The 23,480-nt window shown below is 43.0% G+C and overlaps 1 protein-coding gene across 2 annotated transcripts in view; it reads left to right on the top strand.

The window, feature by feature from the left end:
* The window catches only part of PPP2R5B (protein phosphatase 2 regulatory subunit B'beta), a 93,288-nt gene that overhangs the window by 50,030 nt on the left and 19,778 nt on the right, over positions 1-23,480 (top strand). For both annotated transcript variants that reach the window (XM_069965525.1, XM_069965524.1), the window contains exon 3: positions 5,634-5,830. In XM_069965525.1, coding sequence (XP_069821626.1) covers positions 5,634-5,830 — 197 coding nt within the window. The remainder of the gene's footprint in view (positions 1-5,633; positions 5,831-23,480) is intronic.

Here is a 23,480-nt window from a genome sequence, read left to right as displayed (position 1 = left end):
CGAGAGGAAGCGTGCAGTGACGCACGCGAAACAGGCTGTCGCCCGTCCACATGTCTGTGTCTGTACCTGCAGTTATGTAAAATAAACTTTATCTGCTTTTAGAAGACAAGAAGGGTGAGTGCCTCATCTTTATCTTACTTGGTAAAGTGTATTCCGGATGGACTTTCATGGATGAATGAGCACCACCCATTGTTACATAAGGTCTTCTTGGAGAGTGTTCAGAAAGTCCGGTTCACCTGCGGTAGACACTTTTTCTGTGGTGATTAATTAATTAACGATAATTGTTCTGTGCAATTGCAGGCAAGGATTGAAAAATCGTTCATGTGTCGTTGATCGTTGATTTAGATCTGACCCTAAATTGTTAATTGTTTGCTAATCGTTCGATGTAATTCCACAATGGTTCGCTCACGTTTCGCATTTGTTCACTAATCGTTCAGTGTAATTGCACATTGTTCTTTTTTTTGCTGAGATGGAGTAAACGATTGTAGTAACAATCGCAGTAAAGATCATAGTAACGATCGAAACTAACGACTATCGTTCCGTGTAATATGGTCAACGATTTCAGGTTAACGATAAACAATCCCGTTTGCGAGCATTTATCGTTAGTCGTTAATCGTTTTGCCTAATAGGACCCTAAGAAGGTAGATAGAGTTTTAACAATCCCCCTTGCACATGGCCTAATACAACTTCTGTTCTGTACATCCAGGCTTCCAAGGGTACTTATTGTACCTTCTCATCTTCAATCTTGTATGAAGGTTCCCTCTGATATCATTGACCTATTCTACCCCTAACACATTGATTCTCTACTATATGGTGCCATACTGGTGTTGTATACAGTAGCATATGGAATCCCTAGCCCACTAGTGACTCTGTGCACCACCATACAGACTTATGCAATAACCCTGATGTGTGCATAAAGCCCTATGGCTGAATGTTGCTACAACAATTCTTACTGCCACAGATATTTTACAGAGAGTATAGTTTTTAAGGTTTACAAAGGAAATAACATTGAGGACACGAATAACTAACTTGCTCGGGGAACGGCACTTGCTGGCTACAGCCGATTGGCCCGTGTAAAAGGGCCTTCACTCTCCTGCTTCCCTTGTGAAAAGCTCTGATCCATTTAAAAAAACAGATGACATTCGGTACAGCCCCATACACCTTATACTGGAGCAGCAAGTGTAGACTACAAAAGTCTAAGGTGTATAAAGGACCTTAACATATCAGACTTGCTCGAACCTTTAAAAACATCCTGAAAACTTACGTCTTCAGAAAAGCCTAGAACCCACAAGGACCCTGCTGCCTATACCTGTAGATTATAAGCCCTCACCAGCAAGAACCTCTTTCCTTTTTTACTAGTCTTTATTTCATTCATGTCTATTGTACTTGTCTCTTATCATGTTATATACATAAATCTATCCTTTCATATGTACAGAACCCTGGAGTTATTGGAGCATTAAAATAAATAATTACACTCTTGCACATGTGAATTGAATGAGACTATAAAGGATAAATCATCTTTCCACATTCACTACTAAAAACACCTACTGAATCATAGTAAAAAAAGGGGCTAGGAGCTAGCTATACATTTTTTTTCAACATTGTGGGAAGGTTTAATTGTAAAAGAGGTGTACCCATCTGAGATATTTATGGCATATCCACCTTTGGCACCCACACCTATCTTCAGACCAAGGGCTCCCTGGCTTCTTCTGGCCTGTTTGCGGCCGCCGGAAGTGGTCAGAAGGTTGAAAACAGCCAAAAACTGCAAGCTAAAAGCTCCTAAACAGCATAGCTCACAAAGCTACGTCATCTGTGCAATTCCCATTAAAGTCAATGGGAGCAATGCAAATTGAGTAACTTAAAGGATTAGATGTTTTTGGCTTCCCAACCACTTTTAGTGGCTGCAAACAGCGGCTGGAGAGGGCTTGGGAGCCCTGGATTTGAAAATGATTTCATAAAAATATCATAAATAAAGGAAAACTCTTTTAGAAATAAAAGGGGATAAGAGAATAATTATGAATTCATTGAATTTTTAAAATACAGAAGAGAGCCAACAATTATTCTTTTCTCTCTATTTTATGTCATATGGTCATTCCACTATAGTACAAAACGTAAGGCCTTTCGGTACACACTTATTTCATTTCATTCTTACTCAAATATTTTCATATGTTATGTTAATTTGTATTATTACACCTTTCCTGCTTTTTCCCAACCGGTCATTTTTATTTAGAACATCTGGAACGTTGGGAATATATATGATCTCTGTAAATTATCTTTAAGTACATGTATCATAACTTGTTATAGCAGAAAAATTTCAAAAAACTGAGGTCACTATACATCAAATTGATTGTATCTCTGAGCAAGGAACTGCGTATTCCCTAATGCTTATTGTATATGCTTAACTGACCTTTTCAATAAAATAAGTTTGGAGAAAAAAAAAATACAGAATTAACAAAGCAGCATCTGATATAGTGTAAATTATATTAAAAAAAATAGCATGACACCACATAACATAAAGGGACATTAGAAGAGAGGCAGAAGAGGCAAGGGGAAAGAGAAAGACAAAAAAAGGAGAGGGGGGTGGTGGAGGGAATCCATATCACTGGCCTAGGAGGGACTTAAATTCCTCTGTGAATTAGTTCCAGTAGTACCAGGTTCAGAAGAAGAAGCAGGAAGTCCGTCATATAGCTGAGCCGTGAGGTCTTTCATGCGTCAGATTTCCTCCACCTTCATGAGGTGATGGAGTACTGAGCAACGATACAATTTAATTGGATTGTCTGAGATGTGGAGGAGGAAGAATCCTAGAGAGAAGGAAACCTGGTGATCTGTGAAGGTAGTATATCAAGGAGACACACACAGTGGTATTCTTTTAACTTTGCACTTTTTAGTAGTTTTTCAAACTTTACATGGTAAATTTCTACCACATATTTATTTCACATGTCCATGAGAAACAAAAGACGCCCCATCTTGGGGAGCGTGGGGGAGCCTGGTTTCGGCCACATGCATTTCTCTACATGTAGAAACATTGTCTGAATTGCTTTTTCATGGTTTTTAACGGCTTAACACATAAATTTCCACATTGAATCAATGATTAGAGCAGCCTGCACATTGTCTGAGGGTATTCTCACCACAGGATTGGTAGACTGGTAGGTAATAGCTCCAGGCGTCACAGCCATTTCAGGCGAGAACAACACCACCACACCAGACCTGATCATACCTACCCCCCAACCCCCCTCAAAAAGACATCAGATTTACTGGCAAGTCTGATGGGGAGGTGAGAGACTAAAAAAATAAAAACAAAACAAAAAGTTTTTACCTTCCCCCTGCTCCCTGGTGCTGCCCTAGGCACCGGACCTGGGGTGCCTAGTGGTAAATCCGGCCCTGGGTGCAAGTAAAGGTCTGCACGCAACTGTAATGTACTGTAATGAGCACCATTGGTGATACAGCAAGGAGTCGCTCATTGTAAGTGATTAGTGTACAAAACACTCTTTCCTTGGCTGATTGCTGGCTCTTTTACACAGGCCAGTTATCGGGAACAAGTATTCCTACAAGCACATTGAATGATTGACCCATGTAAAAGGGCCCTAACGTAAAGTACATCCACACCCCAAACTGCAAACAAACAAGTGCGGGATAAGAAGATGCTGTTCTATGTATCTGCAGCAGCTCGCAAAACCATTTTACACTGCTGGATATCAACTGCTCCGCCTACCATGCAACTCTTTTTGGAGAAAATTGTATACCTCTTCCGTATGGACTGGATAGAATGCTCCCTTCTTAAAGAAAAGAGGGTGAAGAAATTCTTCCACACCTGGGAAAGATTTATCCCTATTCTTCCCTTTCATTTCAGGGACAATTTGAAACAATGCTTTGATACTACTACCTGGTACTTGGAGCAGGAAGTAGCTGGGAAAGACCCATCGCATATAAATACAGCTAACTCCTGATCTGACCGTTATGTTCCCATGATGTGAATCTCCTCCCCCCCCTTCCACACACACACACCTCTTTTGTTCAGGTATTGTGATACTCAATGATTCAAATAGAATGTAGTAATCTGTGTTCCTAATTGGTATGATAAAATGGAATGTAAATGTCATATGTTTACATGGCTAATGTATCTTTACTGATTGCTACTACTCTTAAGCTTCTCCTTCCCCTTCTCCTTTCTGTAATTCCCTTCCTCATTTTATTCAAAAGTTAATAAAAGCATAATTAAAAAAAAAAAAGTACATCCACACCCTTCCTACTTAGCGGAGGGTCTGGACTGGGAAGTATAAAAAGGAGAGTATGAGACAATTGGATTTCATGGACACTGTTGTTTCCAGCCTAATGTAGTTATCTTCATACTGATAATTCTGGAGTCACATCTGCATATTGATTCGCTCAAGGTTACACAAACCCAATGCAACAGTCATCAGCTGTGAGTAGCATTAGGTACAGTACATTTTGCTGCATGTTATTTGAAGGGCTTTCATAATTGGTTCTCTCTGCTTCTGATCTGTGTTCACACAAGGGCTCAGTCATCAACATTTCTTGATTGTCAAATTCCAGATGTACGAAATATAACTGTATATAAGAATTTGAATACCAGCATTAAATCTCTTTTAATGACAGTACATTGCAATATACACAGTAGGTATTGCAGTGTACTGTATAGGTGATCAAGATAGCACATAGTAAAAATGTAATTAAAGGTAAACTAACACAAGCTTAGAAGATGCTCCAGAAGGAGGAGGGGTCGAATGTTCAGTTTTAACTAATAAGAAAATAAAGTGGTTTAGAACACTGGGGGCAGGATTGCAGCCTTCAGTGCCTCAATCTGGTGCTCCTGCCCATTGTCATATGAAAAATTTTCTAATTTTTCAAATAAAAAAATCTTACAGCAAAATAATCTAAAGCGCATGGGGCGCTGAGGATAAAGATGAGGTTCTTACCTTCATTCTCTGTGTCATTTCCATGTTATTAGCAGTTTAACCCCTATGCTAATGAGGCATTTTGGTGAACTGGGGACAGGACTACCAATCCGCCTTGGCCAGCTCGTCCCCCAGGTGGTGCGCTCTTGCTTTCATCCTCAGGACCCTTTGCGCTATAGGGACATATTAACAAATTACATTATTTCCCTTTAAATCTCATTGATGTTTTACATGCTGTTTTAAATTAATTCCTTTATTACAAATGTGTTGTTTTTGTGTGTGTGTGTGTGTGTGTGTGTGTGTGTGTGTGTGTGTGTGTGTGTGTGTGTTTTATGCAGCGTATGTGCAATAAAATGCATGTCATACTAAATCACTTTCTTTGTGGTGGGTAATTTTTTTTTTATTATTAGAAAATGTCACTTAGAATTTGAAGTTCTTTTACATATAAATAAATACACTATATAGTCCTATAATAAATTATATATATATATATATATAGTATATGTGCTGTATTGTTACAGCCTGGTTGCTGCCCATCTGATTAGGAAGAGACAGGTACTTCAGATGGGGGAATGGTATATTCATACAACATTTCAACCACCTGCTACCATGAAATATGAGTTTGTTCAGGGAACAGGTTTCCTCTGGCTTTTTAACTGCAGAACCTTTTCAATATCCCAAGCACCATTGACTCTTGTTTTCTGCTTCATTTTGCAGATGCTCCCGTGTCTGAGCTCCATGACTTGTTCTGTAAGAAGCTACAACAATGCTCAGTTATCTTCCATTTTATGGACTGTGTGGCCGACCTGAAAGGCAAGGAGATTAAGAGGGCTGCCTTGAACGAGCTGGTCGAGTGTATTGCCACAAACAGAGGAGTGCTCATAGAACCAGTTTATCCGGAGATCATTAAAATGGTGAGTATTTCATATGAAGATTGATTATAATTGTACTAAATAATAACGACAACTCCTGAAATCCTGTGCAATACCAATCCCCCCATCATTTACTCCAATTTGTGGCATAGGCTATTGAAAAATCTGTCGGACACCCTACCAGTAACCTTACCCATGTCCTTCCGACTTAGCACCAAATATGAGCACCAATCAACTAGATCTTCACAGAAAAGTACTAGATACTTAGATTACTTAATTTACCCTCAAGGCTTGTTTACATCACTATTTGCCTATACTGTACATGGCACTTTTACATCATCCTGTTAAATGGGTACAGGCAGGAGCCCAATACACCTTTTACTTGGCTGAATTACTACGTTCAGGCCATGTAAATTCTGGCTATTTCCTGCACTGTTTATTAAGTGGGACTCAAAGGCGATGCTCACCACCCATTTTAGTCCTGAGAAGTAAAAGTATATGTGCAGAAAATGGCTGAAAATGGCCCTTAGTTGACTAGGTTTAGGCCATTTATGTGAATGGGACAACTGCTCATACGTACTGCCAAATGTCCGCATCCCATTTTTATAGGATGCCAACATATACTTGTCACCCAGCCTGAAAACAAACATTACAAATACCGCCACAGTACTATCTCTGTAACATCCATCACAATTTGTGACACGGTTACAGATGGTGCATTTTAGCATGTACGATCTCATTACATTGTATATTATAAAAACATTAGACAGGGTTTCCAACATGTTTTGCAGACTTTTAGCATCCTCAGGGATGATAGAGTACTAACAAATTTTTACACTAGTTTGGATTTCACTTATAGGTTCATTGTATAAACAGTCACTATACAAAGTGTTTGAGTTTATAGTAACTTTTTTGGAAATTCTCGTTTGGGCGATAAGGTAAATAACATTCCTGTTGGAACATTTCCTCATCTGAACAGTTGCTTTTTGTTTTTCAAGTGTGGAGGTGGGGTTTGGTGATGACTATTCCAGCAAAATAAGCTATTTGTAGCAGTAGTCCTTCAAAAGACGTCTGTCAGGACAAGGCCCCCTCGGACCAGTGAGATATTCTGGGAAATTCTAGGATACAGGAAATTATTGGTGTTTTCATTAATTCATGATGAAAACTTCAAATAAAAATTTACCAATGTCTCCCCAAAAATAATGTTCTGATGTATCTACCCCAAAATAATGTCATTGGAAAAAATGGTGCAAACTGTGCCCATTGAGGTGCCTTTTAGTTATTGATAGAACTTACCAAATGTGAACAAAAATTATTTGGAAGATTGACAAAAATGTGTTTTTAGATATGGGCCTCATTGAAGGTTCTAGTACCCGTTTTTTCCAAATGCAGTTCTTTTAAAATATGACTTGCCGCCGCTTCTCTTATCTGTAGCTGTATTAACATTAATTTTTGGATTCTTGTGATCCTTATGGAGTGCTGGGTATAGCACAAAGAACACTATCTATGGTCCATGTGAAGTGGTCACAGTTTGGTGTCAGAGTATATGACATGCCCTTTCTAAGAAGAGATAGTTGTGTGTCATTTAAACTGATTGAAGATAGATTGTAAATCTGCATGGTCTCGTCTTTAGACCGAGGTGAATCGTCCATTATCTCAGCTGTTCCCCCTTGTACCTTCTTCCCTTTCTGTCTTGGACCTGTATCCCTAAGGGCTCTAAAAAGAAAAAAAAAGTGGACAAATCATATTGCCCATAGTAGGTAGTGGAGCTACTGTGATTGGATTTAACGTTAAAGCTGAGATATCACACAGATAAGAATGAAGACAAAATGGAAGAATTTTCTGACATGATGGATTTGCTGTTCCTATGGAGCCTGAATTGCTTAAATTGGCCTGACATACTGTATGTTATTGGAAATGTGTGGTCTCTATGTAGGGTGAGACTTTCTGGAACACTTATACCTGTATATTGTGAATGATTGGTGTTGACTCATTCATCTGCACCAGATATGGATGATTCTAAGAGGTCTGTGAATATTCCGTTTATTTCACAATTTGTATATTCAACCATTGTCACAATGTCCCCTGCTGGGTATATTTTCATAGTGTTTTCTTTCTTTAATATGTGACTGAAAAATCTCAGCGTTCTTCTGTAATTTCTGTTCAGAGCTGACAAAGGATCTGTGTGATATCATTGTATTTCACTAATTTCCCTGTTACAGTGAGAAGGAAGGAAATCTACTCACATTCTAGTAAATAATTTAGCATGCACAGTGTGTTCTCAGTTATTAATTGTTGATACCGTTTAATAAATCTTCCTAATGCCAGTTAGGGGGATAGTGTAATATGAAGTCCTCTATGTACAACAGGCTGGTGATCTCTTACCACAATGCTATATATTGTTGATATGTTTCTTGCAAATGTTTCAACCCAGAATGACTCTAAGTTTAGAGTGAGGCTCCGAGGATGCCGAAACTTGGTGAAACATGTCTGGGGTGGGGAGTGTCCTAATCTGATGATTTTAATTGCACTAAATTCTGCCAGCAAGTGTTTAATGTGCCCGCAGTGCCACCCCAGAGAAATTAAGTATTTACCTTTACATACTGAAATTCTGGTGGGTTTCTGACCTCCAGGACACCTGCTGATCAACACCGACAAAGTATTTTGTACATACTAATGTCAGTGCCTATAGAAGTGCCCATTTGGGGGCAATTTAGTACTAATCCCAAAATTGTTACTTATTCGTGTTAAACATAAATATCACACAATGCAGAATTAGGCTATGTTCACACAACGTATATTTTCGTAAAATCACGGCCATTGTACAACGGCCGTGATTATTACGAGAATATACGTTGCATTGCTGTTTATGGGATTCCGGATGGAGTGTATACACATAATATACGCTCCGTCCGGGATCCCTAGCGGCGCCGCAAACAACTGACATGTCAGTTTTCTGTGGCTGCTATTCGGTGAATAGCGGCCACAAAAAACCATGTCAGCGCACAATGTGGAGCAAGCGGATTCGGCCGCTCGCTCCATAGTGGCCAGTGTAGAGTTCTGATGCGGGGCGTACGGATGCGCCTGCATCAGAACACTGCGGCCCAAAAGATCATCTGGCTGGTACTGCAGTACCGGCCGCATGATCTTTTCCGAGACCAGCCGTTCCGTGACCCGGCCAGTCTCTTACGCTATGAGAACATAGCCTTAAATGTTAATTGATCTACATTAAGAAGCAGAGTCGCGTCTAGTTTCTCTGCACTTGAGGTAAAAAGTAAAATGCTTGTCTTTCTCTGTGACTAAATAATACCTCAATATAGATGCCAATAACACCACAAGAGCAAAAGTAATAACAACAAAAGAACCACAGCGTAACTAAGAACACTGCACAGTGGCTGAATAATCATGCTATATATTGACCAAACAATTCACCATGCTGCTACAGAATAATACTGCCATATAGTCACTGAGGTACCATCATACAGTAATGAAATAACATTCATTATATAATCCAAGAATGGGGAACCATCGGCCCCCCAGCTGTTGCAAAACTACAATTCCCATCATGCCTGGACAGCCAAAGCTTTAAGAGGAATTGTAGTTTTCCAACAGCTGGAGGGCCAAAGTCATACACTGACTGAATACTATTACCACACAGTCACCCTATAATACTGCCATATGGTAAATAAATAATGCCACAGTGAGGCCCCCTTCACACGTCCGGAAAAACCACCCGGATTTCCTATCAGGAAATCCGGACGGATTTCCGGACGCATAGACTTTCATTGGACACGGACACCCTTCCGGAATTTTCCGGAGGGCTGTCCGTTCCGGAAAATAGGACTGGATTTTTTAGAACCGGTCCTATTTCTGTCCGGAAATCCGGCCCGGACGCCCCCATAGGAGTCTATGGGAGTGCCCGGGCCCCGGACGCTTTCCTGATGCACATCAGGAAAGCGTCCGGAGTTCCACTCACCTTCCGCCTCTGCTCCTGCTGCCTCTTCGCCGCAGGTACCCCCGGCAGCCACTCGCGGCACCCCCGCACCCCCCCCCCCCCCCCGCGGCCACTCGCGGCACCCCCGCACCCACTCGCGGCACCCCCCCTGCGGCCACTCGCGGCACCCCCCCCCCCCCGGCCACTCGCGGTACCCCCGCACCCCCCTGCGGCCACTCGCGGCACCCGCACCCCCCGGCGGCCAGGAGACCAGGACAGGTGAGATTAAAACTCCCATCATGCCCTGCTGACAGGCCATGATGGGAGTTGTACTTGTGCAGCCTGTGGCCATCCAGGTGGCAGAAGTACAACTCCCACCATGCCTTGCTGACAGGCCATGATGGGAGTTGTAATTCTGCAAGCTATGACCATCCAGTTTGCAGAAATACATGTCCTATTTTTTTTCTCATCAGGAAATCCTGAAGGTTTTTCCTGATGGTTTCCTGGAGGTAAAAACGGATTACTGTCAGGAAATCCTGATACTACCCTGATGACATTTAAGGCCTCCTGATCAGGATTTCAAAACAGTAAAAACTGACACGGACGTGTGAATGGGGCCTGACTGAATACTGAGGTCATTTGCCTTTTTTTCATTTCTCCATCATCATATTATTAAGGCTACTTCGGCATCTATATTTATTATGGCTTTCTTTAAACGGGTTATCCAGTGCTACAAAAACATAGCCACTTATTCAGTTCAGGTGCAGTTTGCAATTAAGCTCCATTTACTTCAATGGAACTGAGTTTCAAAACCTCACCCAAACTGGAGACAACAGTAGGGGGAAAGTGGTCATGTTTTTGTAGCGCTGGATAACCCCTTTAACCTCTAACAATACAGCCCCCCACCTTTTTTTTTTTTTTTTGGTAACAGACACATACAAACTTTTAAAGTGTCACTGTCGTTTCAAAAAACTTTTCACATGTCAGAAAGACATGTAAAACGTTTTGATCGGTCCTGGTTTGAGTGTTCAGACACTGACTGATTGCTACCGTGTGGTCCACAGTCGGGATCATAGACTTAAAACAGTCAGGCGCATAGACCTACATTATGAGTTTGACTGATCATGTGACACGTGAGATGGGAGAGAAATACATTACACACAAACTTCTCCCGACTCTTTCTCCTCATCAAATAACATAAGACTAGCGGAACATTAGGAATCAAGTGGGAGATCAAGTGTCTACCTCATCACACTTTACACACAAGGCTTCATGAGGGATCTGCCTAACCAGTGGCTTAGCTATAGAACCTGAGAGTCGCAGCTGCAATAAGGGGGGCTCCAGAGGCCTCTAAACCACGTTAAGGTTGACTGCTTATGCCTGACCAGATAAGGGTGCTGTCACACTACGCGGTTTTGCAAAAAAATGGCAATAGTAATAGCAAAATTGGTTTATTTTTTTTTTAAAGCTACAAAAAGTGTAAGCCAGATGTAAGGTGAGAGTCAATAAGGGCATTAAATCAAATTAATTGCCCACCCCTGCCTTAAAGCTTACCTGTCACAATTTTTTTTTAACCCTTAAAGTCAAAGCCAATTTACGTTTTTGTGCTTTTTCTTTTTCCACTTTATGTTTAAAAGGCCATCGCACTTGCATTTTATCAGCTAGAGACCCACATGAGCCCTTATTTTTTGTGACACAAATTGTACTTTGCAATGACAGACTTTATTTTCCCATAAAATATGCTGTAAAACCAGAAAAAAATCATTTGCGCTGTCAAATTGAAAAAAAAAAGGAATTTGTTTTCATTTCAGGGAATTTCGTGTTTACGCCCTTCACCTGGGGTAAAACTGACTTGTTATATATGTTCCTCAAGTCATTACGATTACAACGATATGTAACATGTATAACTTTTATTTTATGTGATGGCTTTTAAAAAATTGTTAACAAATATATGTTCCTTAAAATCGCTCCATTCCCAGGCTTATAGCGCTTTTATCCTTTGGTCTATGGGGCTGTGTGAGGTGTCATTTTTTGCGCCATGATATGTACTTTCTATCGGTACCTTGATTGCTCATATGTGACTTTTTGATTGCTTTTTATTACATTTTTTCTGGATTTGATGCGACCAAAAACTTTTATCATGGGAGGGGATTTTTTATTAATAAAAAAACATTTTTACTTTTTTTTTTACATTAACTAGAAGTCCCCCTGGTGGACTTCTAAATACACAGCATTGATCTCTCATAGATAGGGTTGGTCCGAACCCGCCGAGGTTCGGGTTCGAATGAACCCGAACGCTCGGAATCGGATTCCAACTGTCTGGCTGCTCCGTGCAGCGGGCGGATCCAGTGGGAAGACTGCCTGGAAAAATGGGATACAGCCTATGGCTATGGCTGTATCCCATTTTTCCAGGCGGTCCTCCCGCTGGATCCGCCCGCTGCACGGAGCGGGCAGACAGCGGGAATAATTACCGAGGGTTCGGGTTCGTACAAACTCGGTTCGGACCATCCCTACTCATAGAGATCAATGCTGTGTATATACACAGCAATGATCAGTGAGATCGGTGATACATTGCTTTGGCCTGCTGCAGGCCAGTGCAATGTATTGCCGAGTCGGGATCAGCGTCATTGCGACGCTGAGGCCCAGCATGGGCAGAAGGATGGATCTCCCCCCGCAATCGCATCGACCCACTAGACACCAGGGACGTGCAGAGCAAAGCATCTAAATGCAGCTGTCAGGTTTGACAGCTGGATTTAGAGGCTTAATTAGCCGGCGCGGCAACGAGACCCGTGCCGGCTAATAGAGGTGCTCTCCAGCTGCAGATGGGAGTGGCGCCGTTCAGAGCGGGGTCTGAACTCCCCCCGCGACACCATGACGTATCAGATACGTCATGGGTCGCTAAGGGGTTAAAGAAATCAACAAAGGTTACGGTCACAAGTAGTTTTGCAATATACTTGCTGCACTTATGTTTAAATCAACCTTATACATGTAGCCAAACTGTGCTCCATGCCTTCTACGTGACAATATTTGGTCTTTTCATTGTTTAAAAAAAGAGACCAAACACAGTAAGTCCCAGTCCTTTGTGTGCATACGCAAGAAAACACACCTATTGATCATGCAGATTGTATATCAACCGAAGGCAACTAACTTGGGATTATTATATTATTAAATTTTGCTAATTATATTATCAACTATGCTGCTTACCAGGAGACACATATGCTCTTTGTTATGTAACAATTTAGTCAGTATAATGTCACTGTGTGGTTACAGATGTTTCTGTGCTGTGTGACAGGAGAGATGACCATACAATGCGAGCACCCCCAGGATTCTCTGCTTCTGAATATGGGCATGCAGCAGCTGTACATATGCACAGTGAAGACTTGGCCTGCTCCTAGGAGATCCTGTGTTTGGTCTCTTTTTTTATTTAAACACAGAAAAGACCAAATATCGGCACTGAGGCAGCATGGACCACAGTTTGACAGGAAAGGAGACACCTAGTAGACATATGTTTAATGTTGATTCAAACATAAAAAACTTTAATAAACATGGTGTTTTAGGAGTATCAGGGACGGAAGCAGTACCTATCACTGACCAATCTGAACCCCTGCAAAGTGATTGCTTGGGTTCTGATTCCTTTCCCTGACACACAGAAGCTCTCTTTCCAAGCTATATCCTGTTGGATTAACGATCAGGCAGACTCCTAGGGGGACTTAAAAGGTGTAAAAGACAAACTTTAAAGGTAGCTTCACACGTACCGTATCACAGCTGATTTTCAGCTGCTGATCCGCAGCAGATCCGCAGAAGATTTGGCTAAATGAATGAACACAGCATTAAATCCGCACTGTGTTCATTCATTTAGTCAAATGTGCTGCGGATCTGCTGCAGATCCACAGCAGAAAACCAGCTGCGATATGGTACGTATGAAGCTACCCTAAAAATGTTTTTAAAATATTATGAACCCCCTCCCTTGATAAAAGTTAAAACTTTCCTATTTTAGGCTATGTTCACACAACGTTTTTTTAGCTGTTTAAAATGACGTCCGTTATTTTGAGTCTAAAATAACGGAAGTCATTTAGCAGCCTTGCCTCTCCTTAGTGCAATGACTGGTGTTTGCACATTATTCTAGTTTGGGGTTTCTAATTGGCCTTTGAGTGTGGCTTAATTGAAAAGTCCATTGAATTTAATAGTAAAAACTGAGAAAGAACGGTGGAAAAAGAAAAACTGTGTGTGAACTACTAATAAAAAACATCCACTGTTTGCAAAAGACGTCTGAAAATAATGATCATGTCCGTTATTCAATACATTGTGTGCATTGAACGTCCGTCTTCCCATTGACTTCAATGCATTGCCATTGCAGTCAGTCATTGCTGCAAAAATGGACGTCTTTTTAAATATGAAAATCGTCCGCCTTCTCTCTATTTTTGACATTGTGTGAACATAGCCATACAATTAGGAATATGGAAGATAAATTAATACATAAAATAAACATATTTGGTATTATAGCATGCAAAATTGTAAAATATAATATTGTTCCCACACGGTGAACAGTGTAAATGAAAAGAGGGTAAAAAAGCACCAGGATTGCTGATTTTTTTAATTATATATCTGATTTTTTTTTTTTTATAAAAAGCGATTAACGTTCCCATTTAGGCCAATATGTCACCAATAAAAGCGATGGATCGTGGTGCAAAAATGACCCCAACACAGCCCTGTAGGTGGAAAAGTAAAAATGTTATGGCTCTTAGAAGGCGGGGAACACTGCTTCAGTCTGACCTGGACGTACTGTATATGCATCAATGACTTTTGGTCATGAAGGGGTTAAACTTACTGATTACTCTAGTTTGTGAGTGTGAGGGTTTGGAAGTGACAGAGTTCCTGTAAAGACGTATGCCAAGGCCAGACCTCTATCTCAGTAAAGGGTTAGTGATGATTCCTGAAGCCCTGGATTGGTATTCCAGCATACACATACTGTACCTGCTATTCTGAAGACTCTTATGCATATGCATCCCGGTGCTGTGATAGATGTCACTGCCGCATCAGCCATGCCAATCATTAGGAGCCCGAGTCTAGTTTGTCTTCAGTCAATGTATGTATGGATGCACTGATTTGCAATACAAAAAAGCAGTAGCGTCACATAGAAATGTCAACAATAGAGCACGTTTCTGAAGGTGAGCGTTTTTTTTTTTTAATAGTCTTTTTATACTGGATTTGCTGCGTGAAAAGGAGATTCCGTATGCATGGGGTTTCCCTTTCCATTTAATTGTGAGAAGAAGTGGTCGTCGCTATGAACTTCGGGGACCTGAAGGCCTCCCGGACTTTCTCTCTGCGTTGGACCTGCCCCCAGTGTCACTTCCAGCTTGGTCCTTGATGCCTTTGCTGCCAAGCCGCTCCGGTTCTGGGGCAGTTACAGGGGCGACGGCGGCTGAAGATGCGGGCCGCTGAAATTGCAGTTGCGGCCCTAACTACAAGTGCCTTTTCCAGTATCCTTTCTAGATGGACTAAGAGACTACTCGTTTGCAACGTCGATAGGGTAGAAGTAGTTACACTAGCAGTTCGTATGCCTACTATATCCGGTCATGTTCTGGTTCCCAGTTTATCTCATGTAACCATTTACGGGGCTCGGGGGGGGGGGGGGGGGGTCGGGGGGGCAGTCTGACATTAGAGTTCCTTGGGTGGGTCAGGGTCAGAGGCGGACATATGGGTTTCTGTTCGGTTGTGGGGGGGGGGGGGGGGGGGAGTTGGCTCCAATTGTGTTTTGCTTTCTTCTCTTTTCTTGCCGTTTCTCTGAGAGGTGAAGGGTGTATCTATGTCTGTTTTGCATTAACATTCCCCTGGGCAGGGTCTCTACTCTACTTATCGCTAGACTAATCCCTACTTAGGTGGACGCCATAGGCGTTGTTCCCGTATTCACGGGGGTTTCTTTCTGCAAGAGGTTAGTTCTCTTGCAGCAGTGGGAGCTTGTCTGTGGGCTCTCCTATTGTTTATCTTCTTCTTTCTCTTTTCTTAGTTTTGTTTTCTTTATGGTCTGGTTTTTGTTTTTTTCCCCTCTCCGTCCGGGTCTGTGGATAATCCTTATGGCTCTAGTATCCTTGAGATTGGCCTCCTTGAATGCTAGGGGGCTCAATGAGCCTTCTAAGCGTTCGCATATCACTTACTCTATGCACCGCCAGCGCATTCACGTTCTTCTTCTCCAAGAGACGCATTTTCAGACAAATCATATCCCCACGATGCGTTCTCCGCACTACCCGTATTGGGTACATAGCTCTTATTCGGCTTCCAAGTCTCGGGGTGTCTCGATCGCCTTACATAAGACGCTGCAGCATCAAGTCCTCGACACCTTGGTGAGCCCTGAAGGTAGATTTGTCTTTTTGAACTTGCTGGTGGCTTCCACTACGTATACCATTGGCAATATTTACCTCCCTAACTCTAATCAGGGATCTGTATTGAGAGATATCCTACTGGAAGTGGACCACTTTGTAGAAGGGGTGTTGGTAGTGGGGGGAGATTTCAACTTGGTTTTAGACCCCTCTGTAGATACCTCTACTGGCAGGTCGGTGGTTCCCCAATCCTCTAGAGCTCAGGCGCTTAAAGCACTTAGTCTGCATCGTCTGGTGGACGTGTGGAGGATTCTACACCCACAAGATAGGGATTATACCTATTTCTCCCCAGCGCATGGCACCCATAGCAGGCTAGACATGTTCCTAGTATCACAAATGTCTCTACTATCTGACCCCTCCGCCTCTATAGGGACGGCAATATGGTCAGATCATGCTCCGGTTTATCTCTCTATTGCAGTGCCTGGCGGGGTACCACGAGAATGGTCCTGGCGACTCAACGAGACACTCCTGAAAGATGTGGTGTGCAGGGCCGAGGTTGAGAAGGCGATCTCTGCATTTATAGCTGTGCATGAATCGGACCAGACGCCACACCCGATCCAATGGGAGGCCCTTAAATGTGTGGTAAGGGGGGTCTTCATTCAGCAGGGGGCACGGTTGAAGAGGGAACGTGGAGCTAAGCTTAAATCCCTTTGTGAGAAGCTAGACACGGCAGTTAGATCCCACAAATCCTCATCAGCTCATGATTTATGGGTCCAGATTACTTTACTGAGAGACAGCATTAAGGCTTTGGTCTCCCAGACAGCGGTCAGGAGACAGGAGAGGTTTCGCAGTTACTTATATGAGCAGGCGAATAAGTGCGGTAGAGCTCTCGCCAGATTTCTCCACCCGCAGCATGCCCCTACATATGTCCCGGCCCTGCGACTCCCTAATGGTGACCTTATACAACATCCTCGTGCGATTGCGAATGCGTTCGGGACCTTTTATAAAGACCTTTATAATCTCAAAGGCGCATATTCTGATATGTCGGAATCCACCCTAGAGGCTAAGATCCAAACCTATGTCAGGGAAACAGCTCTGCCGGAGATCGATCCAGAGGGGATGGAACTCTTGGACTCCCCCTTCTCTGTTGGGGAGATTGAGACAGCTATTTCAGCACTCAAGAATGGCAAAAGCCCGGGACCTGATGGCTTCACAGCCCCGTTCTACAAGGCTTTTAAGTCCCTTTTAGCCCCATTGATGCTTAAAGCCTTCAATAACATCTCACCTTCCTGCCCATTTCCACGTCAATCACTAGAGGCTCACGTGGTGGTGCTGCCCAAGCCCAACAAAGACCCCTTGCTGTGCGGGAGTTACCGCCCAATTTCATTGCTCAATTGTGACATTAAACTTTATTCTAAGCTCCTTGCTAATCGCTTGGGCGCAGTGATCCCAGGGGTAATCCACTTGGATCAGGTGGGCTTCGTCCCTGGTCGTGAGGCTAGAGATAATACCCTCCGAACTATTACGTTGATAGCCCACGCCCAGAGATCGAAGGTTCCTCTATGTCTTCTTTCAATAGATGCGGAGAAGGCCTTCGACAGGGTGCACTGGCGCTTCCTTCGCCTATCTTTGGCGCAGATTGGGGCGGGCCAAGCCTTTATAGATCGGGTGATGGCTCTCTATACGAACCCCGGGGCCAGAGTCCGAGTCAATGGCATCCTGTCGGAGGCCTTCAGCATTCGCAACGGAACGAGACAGGGTTGTCCTTTGTCTCCTCTGTTATATATTCTAACGATGGAGCATCTGGCAGTCGCCCTGAGGCGGAATCCAGATGTGAGGGGACTTGGTATTGGGCAGGATCACCATAAGTTGGCTCTATATGCAGATGATCTGCTACTGTATGTGACTTCACCCCATGTCTCTATCCCAACTATCCTCTCTGAATTTGATAGATTCGGTAGACTCAGTAATTTTCGGGTGAACCTCTCCAAGACCGAAGCACTTAACATCTCTTTGTCCCCCTCGGTGTTACAGGGGCTTAGACAAAATTTCACCTGTAAATGGAGGGAAGATCATATCACATATCTCGGTGTTCAGATCCCATCCCAGCTCCACCTCCTGTTCCCGCTCAACTACGTTCCCTTGCAGACCAAAATCCTAGCGAAACTGACCTCCTACCACACAAAATTTCTGTCCTGGTTCGGCCGTATGGCCGTGCTTAAAATGGATATTCTTCCCAGGTTTTTGTACCTATTTCAGACTGTTCCCATTCATGTATCAGCTGGTTTCTTTAGGTCACTTCAGCGCGCATTTACACGCTTCGTGTGGGCTGCGTCGAGACCAAGGTTGCGACACACACTCTTGTCCAAACCACGACACCTGGGCGGAGCGGGGGTTCCGGACATTCAGCTGTACCATGAAGCGGCAATTCTCACCCGCTTATTAGATTGGTCTCACGCGGCTCCTGTAAAGCGGTGGGTGTTGCTGGAGAGGTCCACCTCCCCCTCTGATCTTCTCATGGCCCCATGGCTCTCTAGGGGCGCGAGAGGGGAGCCGGCTTCTTGGCCCTTCCTGGTGCCGCATGTGTTCTGCATCTGGGATAAATGGGTTGCGAGATTTGGAATCTCTTCCCAGCCTGGCCTTATGTCTCCCCTGTTTGGAAATCCTGAGTTTTTACCGGGATTGACTAGATGCACCTTTCTGGCGTGGGACAAAACTGAGGGGATTCGCCTGTCGCGGGTGTTCCCACGGGGGGTTCTGCCCTCACTGGATTCGCTAATGTCTAGCTATCCAGATGCGCAGATCTCCTGGTTGGAATATGGGCAACTCCAATCCTTTTATAGGACCCTTGTGGCCTCGGCAGCTCTGCCAACATCGCTTTCTGACTTTGATAACTGGTTCCTCTCTGATGCGCTGGGGCCACGGACCTTGTCCCGGCTATATCAACTACTCCAATCTCTAAGCAATGCCGGACGTGCCCGTTTCTTTGGGAAATGGGAGGCGGATTGCTCTCTGACGTTTACGGATGATCAGGTCCAGAAAATTTGTACACTTACTCATGGTCTCTCCGTGGCCTCGCACGCAAAAGAGAAGAATTACAAAATTCTTTCTAGATGGTACCGCTGTCCTGCCGATATTCATCGTATGTATCCTTCCGCTTCGGGGGACTGTTGGAGATGCGGCTCTGCAGATGGGGGCATCCTACATATCTGGTGGGCTTACCCTATGCTTAAGCCTTTCTGGGATAATATCTTTTCCCTATATGAAAAATATTCTGGGAGAAAAGTGGTTAATTCCCCCCAATGCGCCCTCTTGAGCCTTATCCCAGGTTCTCTGTCCTCTATTAAAAAAGGGGTCTTGAGACATTTCCTGACGGCTGCCCGGTTGGTCATCCCGAGACACTGGAAGACGCAAATCTGTCCCTCTATGTTAGAATGGCTAACAGAGCTTAATACGATCTGCAGATATGAGGAGCTGATTGCGGAAGACAATGATCGCAATACTACGTTCACCAAGGTGTGGGGGGGTTGGATCCTGTTTCGGGATTCTGCAGATTTCCCAAGCTTGATGATTGGTTGAGCTTGAATCATTATATACCGGTGGTCTCTTGGACTTGGAGTAGGTGTTGGAGCCCTACTGTACTGGTGTCCGATGTCCCGGACGGAGAAATTCTTTTCCCCTTTTCTTATTCTTGCTATTGTCCTATTCCCTTCTTTTCTTACTTATAGCGTGCTAGCATTAGCTATATGCTGGCACTGTATGGGCCATCGCACTAGTATTTGTTTTCTTTTCTTTTCTCTTCCTCTTGCATTCGAAGTTATGGTACTAAGAGGTTGGGATGTGGTTGCCGTATGGGCTGGACTTCTTACTTTCAGTTATGCTAGATTTCTGTTTACTAAGAGTTTGTCCGTTTACTCATGTTTCTGCTGTTGTGCATATCCCCGCCTGCGTGCGGCGGTTGTTTTGTTTGTTCATAGCCATATTCTGGCACGGTATTACATATTACTTCTGTTTCCTTTCTAAAATTCTTTAATAAAATCAGAATACACATAATAGTCTTTTTAGATTTTTCATTTAGTGTGTTATCCCAATGTATAATGGCAACTAGCCTAAAAAAAAAACATGATGCAAATAAGACTTTTACATAGTAACTACATTTCTTTAATGGTTAAAATTGTAAATGTATATGTTGTTTCTCCCCTGCATAGAGATGGCAAATATGCATACATAATGTAATGTATGTCGGATGCTATGATGCTAAGAACAAAGAGCCCATCTCTGCATATTCTCTAGCGCCTCCTGTCCCTCTGCGGCATACCTAATGCCATAGAATGTGGGGATAGATAGATAGATAGATAGATAGATAGTCTATCTATATCATATAAATATGAAGAGGTTATAGTTGCATGTATACACAGGCCAATAGGCATATAGGCCACTAGACATATACACATGTATTTCATATATATCCGAAAAAATCACCACACTATACGTTACACTGCATTGAAATGATTCTAAAACTGTAAACATTGGAAAGAGGTTCATAATGTAAAGCGTCATCAGCTGCTCAGCCGCGATTGGCTGAGCACAGTTATGCTCAGCCAATCACGGCTGAGCATCGGATGACGCTGCAGAGGGCGGCCAGAAGACGTCACTGACTGAAGAGTGACTCACGTGACAGGTGAGTATAGCGCACCACACTTCCGGGTACACGGGTGGGGGTGGTGGGACATGGGAAAGGGGGCCATTCACAGACATAACATACATTACAAAGTTGTATAACTTTGTAATGTGTGTTATTCTGTGAATAATTCTTTACCGCCGCACTACCCCTTTAACATCCTTTATTAAATTGCTTCATAGTCCAAAACTAGGCCCTGGCTTATGTAGGTTAAAGTATGTCAGGGTGAAGCAGGAAAGTGTTATGGCTGAACAATCTGTGCCGCTGGGGGGGCACCATGAATCAGTGTCTGCAGAAAAGCCTGGGTATTGGTGCCCTGAACCAGAAGTCAGACACCCTTGACACAAGCCCTGCGAGGAGTCCGCTGTGTGGGTGGTGATGCTTCTATCTATGCAAATTCCAATTGGAAGCATTTATTCCCTTCCTCTGGTACATAATGGTAATGGGAGAAGGCCAACACCCCCATCAGTGTATCAGTGCTCCCCCACCTACTCCTCGTGACAAATTCTTACCAAAAGAGCCTTCTAGAAGGTGTTCCTTTATTACTATGACTAAAATAGGTATAGAGCGGTGATGTGATGCTGCATGTTTTTCAGCTGCATATCTATATTTAGTCCATTGATTCATGTTGTACCAGTGACAATACAAAGGCAGTAGGCACGAATAGCATCTCATGCCACAATGATGCAATGGGCTATGATGAATTTTCTAGAGAACTCTTTTTTGTGCTCTCCAACAAGGTTCCAAAGCGACTCTGACCCATAATGTAGTGGATGCCAGGTAAATGCGGCTATGTATAATATCTTCATGTTACTCTTTCCTTCTTAGATTTTAAGCTCTTTTCGACAGGGTTCTGTCTGTATTAATATGTCATTTATTTTACTCATATTTATTTGGGGTAAAAATACATTGAATATGTACAGCACCCTGGAATTAAAGGTGCCCTAAACTCAATAATCTTCTAGGAACGGTGCCATACTTTACCACAGGTTGTCTGTGGTATTACCATCCCATTTACTTAAAGGGGTTGGACACTTTATAGTAAAATAGTTCAGTATACAGTATTAGTAAGTGTACTCACAGTCCTTACTGACAGCAGCTCCCTGTGTACCTCATAGAGCTAAAATCAGACTCCCCTTCACCAGGCTGTGCTGCCATGCTCTGTGGTGAGTCTGTCCAGAAGATGGCTGACATGGAGGAGCATGTGACGATGCCCCACCCCCCAGTGTGCTTCATAGACATATACAGGCTAAGTGGCAGACACAGGGGGCAGGGCATGGTCACATGCTCCTCCATGTCGGCCATTTTATGAACAGAAACACCACAGGGCAGCCCAGCCTGGAGGAGGGGAGTCTGATTTTATCTCTATAAGGTACACAGGGACCTGCAGCCAGTAAATACAATGAGTACACTTACTAAGGCTATGTTCATACTATGTTAAAAACACGGCTGTATTTCATAAAACCGGACGTAATTGCGCAAACAACGGACGTTATTTGTGAAATAACAGTCGTTTGCGCAATTACGGACGGTTTTATGAAATACGGCCGTGTTTTTTACGCAGTCTGAACCAGGCCTAATACTGTACTCTGAGCTATTTTACTATGTGGCCAACCCCTTTAAGTGGAGATCAGCTGCAATGCATAAGACACAACACAGACAGGCGTAGCGACTTTTTTGAAGAAATCTGCCAGATTTATCTAATTCAGTTGAGCCCATTTAGGACTCTTTTCCACACTGTGGTCATGAATAGCTGTGTAGAGTTGCCAGGATTGATTGCCAACATTGCATGGCTATTGGTGACCACATGGATCACCGGCACTACAACTCCAGAATTGGAGAATGCCCTAGCTTTGATCTTCCCTGTCACTTCTCTACATTTCTGTTTCATAGTGAGATACACAATGACCTCAGTGTTTCCTAGGATGTAGAGAAGATTGCGCCTTGCACTTACATGTGTCAGCCCCTTTATACCTCTATCCCTGCTGTGATGTCAGTGACCATACATAAGAACACTGTGTTCCATAGAGATAGAGCAAATATAGTTTTATTTCTTATTAGTGTCTGTGTCCTCTAGATAGAGAAGCATTAGAGTTGAAATGCTTATCGGGTCTCAGGGATGTGAAGTATTTCAGCAAACTGTGCATGCGTCTGCATTTGAATAAACTAAGGCGCAAACAGAAGCCTAAAGATTTCTACTTTTTAATGTTGTCATGCATATTAAGAAATAACCCGTCAGCATTTTTGCTTTTTATTTCTCTTGGAAATGTATAAACAAATTGACAATGGGGCATGTACAGTACTTACAGGTTTTGACCCTGTTAGTACAGATTAGACGTTATCATAGCCAAATTATGTAGGCACACACAACATTGTGGGTAATACCCAGATGTCAATTTATTCATACATTAAAAAAAAAAAACTTTAGTTTAGCATTATACTAAAAAGTTCATCACAGTTTCATAACAGAAGATTGATTTTTTTTCCAAACATAACAATTGATTTCGCTTTAGGAATCTTTAACTTTAATGCTAGGAATCACATAGGCTATCACAATTAAAGGGAACCAATCAACACAATGACTAGTCACGCCCAGACGACTAGTCATGGCTCTCCCCCTGCCTCGTGATTAAAATGCGATTTACTGGAGCCTGAAGCTATGGAGCCCGGATCCCCTGACTCCACAGGAGACCCGGCTGCCAGGTAGCTGTGAGGGAGCCTAATCAGCACAAATGTTCCCTTTAAGGAAAGTAGTTTGAA

Source organism: Dendropsophus ebraccatus, chromosome 4 (assembly GCF_027789765.1).
Source record: "Dendropsophus ebraccatus isolate aDenEbr1 chromosome 4, aDenEbr1.pat, whole genome shotgun sequence".
In the NCBI taxonomy this organism is placed as follows: Eukaryota; Metazoa; Chordata; class Amphibia; order Anura; family Hylidae; genus Dendropsophus; species Dendropsophus ebraccatus.
Note: the sequence above shows the minus strand (reverse complement) of the source record. Positions and strands in the feature narration are given on the sequence as shown.